Source organism: Eupeodes corollae, chromosome 1, assembly GCF_945859685.1.
Source record: "Eupeodes corollae chromosome 1, idEupCoro1.1, whole genome shotgun sequence".
In the NCBI taxonomy this organism is placed as follows: domain Eukaryota; kingdom Metazoa; phylum Arthropoda; class Insecta; order Diptera; family Syrphidae; genus Eupeodes; species Eupeodes corollae.
Window position 1 is genome coordinate 147136576 of NC_079147.1, and position 3780 is coordinate 147140355.

Consider the following 3780-nt stretch of genomic DNA (forward strand, 5'->3'; position numbering starts at 1 on the left):
GCGTTGGACTGTCAAGCAAGGGGTTTGGGTTCAATCGCTGCCGGTGCCACCTTAATTTAAAACAAAATTAATTTTCACGGGTACTGCCTCTTGCGAGGAATTGACAAATCCTTCAAGAGTAATTCTTGTCATGAAAAAGTGCTTTCTCAAATTAGCCGTTCGGATTCTGCTTAAATTGTAGGTCCCTTCCATTCCTGACAACAGTACTCGCACACAGGAATGGTTGAGAGTTGTAAGTCACTAGGCCCTGGTTCCCAAAGGACTGTTGCGCTATCCAATTTATGGGAAGTTATCAGTGTGGGTCGCATACCAACCTCTTTTTTTTTATTAGTTTTCGACAACTTTTCAAAAAAAGCTCTTATTTGCAAATGATAATATCTACTTGCATTTTACTAGAAAGCTTTTAAAATTCTAAATGTAGTTTGGAAAGTTTATTTTTCGGTGAAACAAAAATAACAAATATTTTGCAGAGTAAAAAAAGTTTACTCTTTGTACATTTGAATTTGGTAAAACCTATTTTGCAAATAGGAAAACTTTTGGTGTAGCAAAATTTGCGAAGTATTTAAGTGAAAAGTGTGAACTTTATTAAATTTTCAAATATTAGAATGCAAAATATTTTTCTTTATGAATATCCTTGGTTGAATCTAAAAAAAAAATAGAATACAAAAATTGCTCAAACTTTTTATTGCATCGTGTTTTTGTTTTAATCAGTAAGCTTATTGTACCTACTTTGGTCTATGTAAGTTTTTGTTGGGACGATTTTTCGAAATAGTTTATAATTTTGATTTAATTAATTGCTACATCAGCGCAGTTTTTAAATTGCTCTTGTGGTCCACAACCAATAGCTCCAGTTCCGTCATCACATGTTCCCCAAGAATTAGCTGCAATTAAGTGAACGTTTACAAATTTGATTAGGAGATGATTTTTTCATACAGTTTTTAAACTTCGTATTTCGTTTAATACAAAATCCAACATCAACACTTACCGGTCAAATAAGTCCATCTCAAAACACAATGTTTACATTTAACATTTGATGGTAATACTAATGTGGCATTATAGACCTTACTGTCATCAGAGTTCAAATAATACTCAGATTCTCCTGATTTAAGTTTGAGTTGATTAGCTTTGAAGCATTCTTCTGATTCTGATTTTCGTGAATCCAAGTCACAAAGTTCGAAAATGAATTTTCCTTTGTGATTTTGTGTAACTTTAACTGAAACATTGATTTCTTGTCCAGCATTGTATTTCTTAACAATTGTTCCTTGACCATATGTTCCACCAAGTTCATGAGCTCTTGGAACTTGGTCACCGTAGCTATCTCCACAGAGTCCACATTTTCCAGCATAAGCTGACCATTGAACCTATGTTAAATCTCTTTCAAGTAAGGTTTTCAATTGAAAATGTAAAATAAACTTACTGCATATCCACCACAGTATAGACCATTGTCGTCATAGTTTGCGGGAGCAGTCTTATCTTCTCTCCAGCGGGATGCACGGTTTACTGGATCCAACATCATTCCATGGCCACTTACGTATCCAATAAAAACCAACACGACAAAGTAAAGCTTAAGTCCCATCATGTTTTAAAATTAGTTTATTTCACTTAAGAACTATGATTTAAACTCTTCGAGTTACTTAACAACAATGCTAAATTTCAAAACGGAGCGACTCGGCTTTATAGGCGTAGAAAAATTATATTAAATTTTTAAACAATATATAAGATAATATTTAGCCAAGTTAAACACAATTGCCCCTCTAAGACCGGGCATTTTACGCATTTAAATATATTTTTATGTATTTAGGTGATTATTGGTAATTATATGAACATTGTACGTATTTCTAACACAAATAATAAAAAGATAAATCGTGCAGTAAAATAGATTCAAAATGTGAACAAGTGTTTTGAAAGTTGTTTTTGAGACACTTTGATCTTTAATATGAGTGCCAAACTTTTAGCAACATTTTTTAGCTGTGGGGGTTCTTGAACCAAATATCACAGTACAACGGCTGTGGCGGCAACTTTTGACTTTTGAATTGAAGAAAGAAAAATAAAAGAAAAAAAGACTTATGATGTTTTGTAATAACAATGAAGCTCAATATTTACATTTTTTTGTTGTCATTTATTTGACTTTTAGGACGGAGAGTCATTGTTATATAATTTACGTCATTTTATGAAAAAAAGAAAAAGCGTGCTTGCATGTATCATAATTCATAAGTATAAACACAATAGAGTTCCATATTCCCTTTGGTATGGCGCTTGGGAGACTTTGCGGAATTTTTCTTAAAAGCCTTGAGTGAGTACAAAATTGCTAGAATTACTCTAATTTGATTTCGGCAGCCAAAAATAAAAATTCCGATCTAGAGGTTTCAATTTAAATCTTCATATTTTGAGCGATTGAGACTCCTGAAGCGGTCCTTAGTTTAAGGAGTCCACCCTGAGGATCGTAAAGATAAAGACAGATTTAAGAAACTTCAAGACTTCAACAGACTTTCAAGGCTCTGATGATGCTCAAAACTTCTTAAAACTGCAAGGGATGTTCAGGATTATACAGATAGTTCGGGATCGTGAAGACTCTTTGTTAAGTTAAGGTTCTGCAAATCAAAAGCGATGTGGATTTGGACGCGAAACACAAACACGCTTCAGCTTCGGCTTCGTCAGCGTTACGATATGCTTCGAGGTTGCTTTGAATGACATTTCTAATATGACATATATAAAATGACACTTCTGTCACTAGCAGCTGTTATTTTTTCACAAAAGGTTGTTTTGAACGAAAGCAGTAAAAAATATACATAATTCTGAAATCGAAAAAAATAAATTTATTGCGGAGGTAGCTTACACACCCTATCGCGGGTAAGTTCAGCTCATGGAGCAAGAAGAAGCGCAGACTGGGAGAGGTCGGTGAGTCCGGGAGCTACAAAGTTTATCAATCTACTCGTATGAAGAGTTCTTCCAAACTCATTTTGTATTCTACAAAAATAAAACGTGTGCATTCAAGAGGACACAAGCGTCCACAGGTTTTCTCAAAACCCACCTGTGTCTATCAACTCCTAGTCTCACCTCCCCGCGATGAACATCGGGTGCCTAGTACCCCAACTGGATATTGGGTTCTAACCCCAGTGGAAAGTTGCGAGGGCAGCAAACAAGAGAGGGGGGAGAGGCAGTGGACGAATTCTCGAGATGGAATCAACGGTGGCGTCTACAGTTCCAGTACGGTTAAACTACTTAGTGAACACCTTATAGGGATTCTTCGACATTTTTGGAGTCCAGGCCTGTAAGGAGCGGTTTATGCGGCTCCCCGTGCTTGGAATTATACTAAGGATCTGGCCCTTCAGGTTGGGGGTTGTGCTGTCGGGGTGACTTCCTGAACACGTAAAAATACCTTAGTTGCGAAGCACCAACAAGCCTCGAATACGGACGGATTCACTGTTGACAACTCACGCAAACGAAATAAGGACAACGAGATTTGGATCTGTACGTGGAATATTAGGTCCCTTAACAGACCTCGTTCAGCCGAACAATAAGCGGAAGCCCTAAACTGCTGCAAAGCAGATATTACCGCCATCCAAGAAGTGCGGTGGGATGGACCGGGCAAACGCAAACTTAAAGACTGTTGGAACTATACTCAGGCAAAAAGTCTTGCGTTTCAACAGTGTGAGCGAGCGCATCACGACAATCCGCATTAAAGCTAAATTCGCCAACATAAGCCTAATATGCCCCAACAGAGGAGAAAGATGAAGACACCAAAGACATATTCGTCCAGCTCTTGGACAAGACATATGA

General features: G+C 37.0%; 1 protein-coding gene across 1 annotated transcript; it reads right to left on the bottom strand.

Annotated features, from left to right (window-relative positions):
* Positions 1 to 661: 661 nt before the first annotated feature.
* Positions 662 to 1656, bottom strand: LOC129942229 (uncharacterized). The gene is made up of 3 exons (XM_056051085.1): positions 1418 to 1656; positions 986 to 1361; positions 662 to 881 (listed from the first exon to the last, which is right to left on the bottom strand). The coding sequence occupies exons 1-3, from the start codon at positions 1577 to 1579 to the stop codon at positions 787 to 789; spliced, it is 633 nt and encodes a 210-aa protein (XP_055907060.1). The 5' UTR covers positions 1580 to 1656; the 3' UTR covers positions 662 to 786.
* Between the last annotated feature and the right edge of the window lie 2124 nt (positions 1657 to 3780).

Excerpts from the sequence above, each read along its gene's own strand:
- LOC129942229 (XM_056051085.1), bottom strand. The coding sequence starts at position 1,579 with ATGATGGGACTTAAGCTTTACTTTGTCGTGTTGGTTTTTATTGGATAC. Across the intron at positions 1,362-1,417 it reads TATACTGTGGTGGATATGCA|GTTCAATGGTCAGCTTATGC; the intron begins GTAAGTTTATTT and ends GATTTAACATAG. Across the intron at positions 882-985 it reads GAGATGGACTTATTTGACCG|CTAATTCTTGGGGAACATGT; the intron begins GTAAGTGTTGAT and ends ACTTAATTGCAG.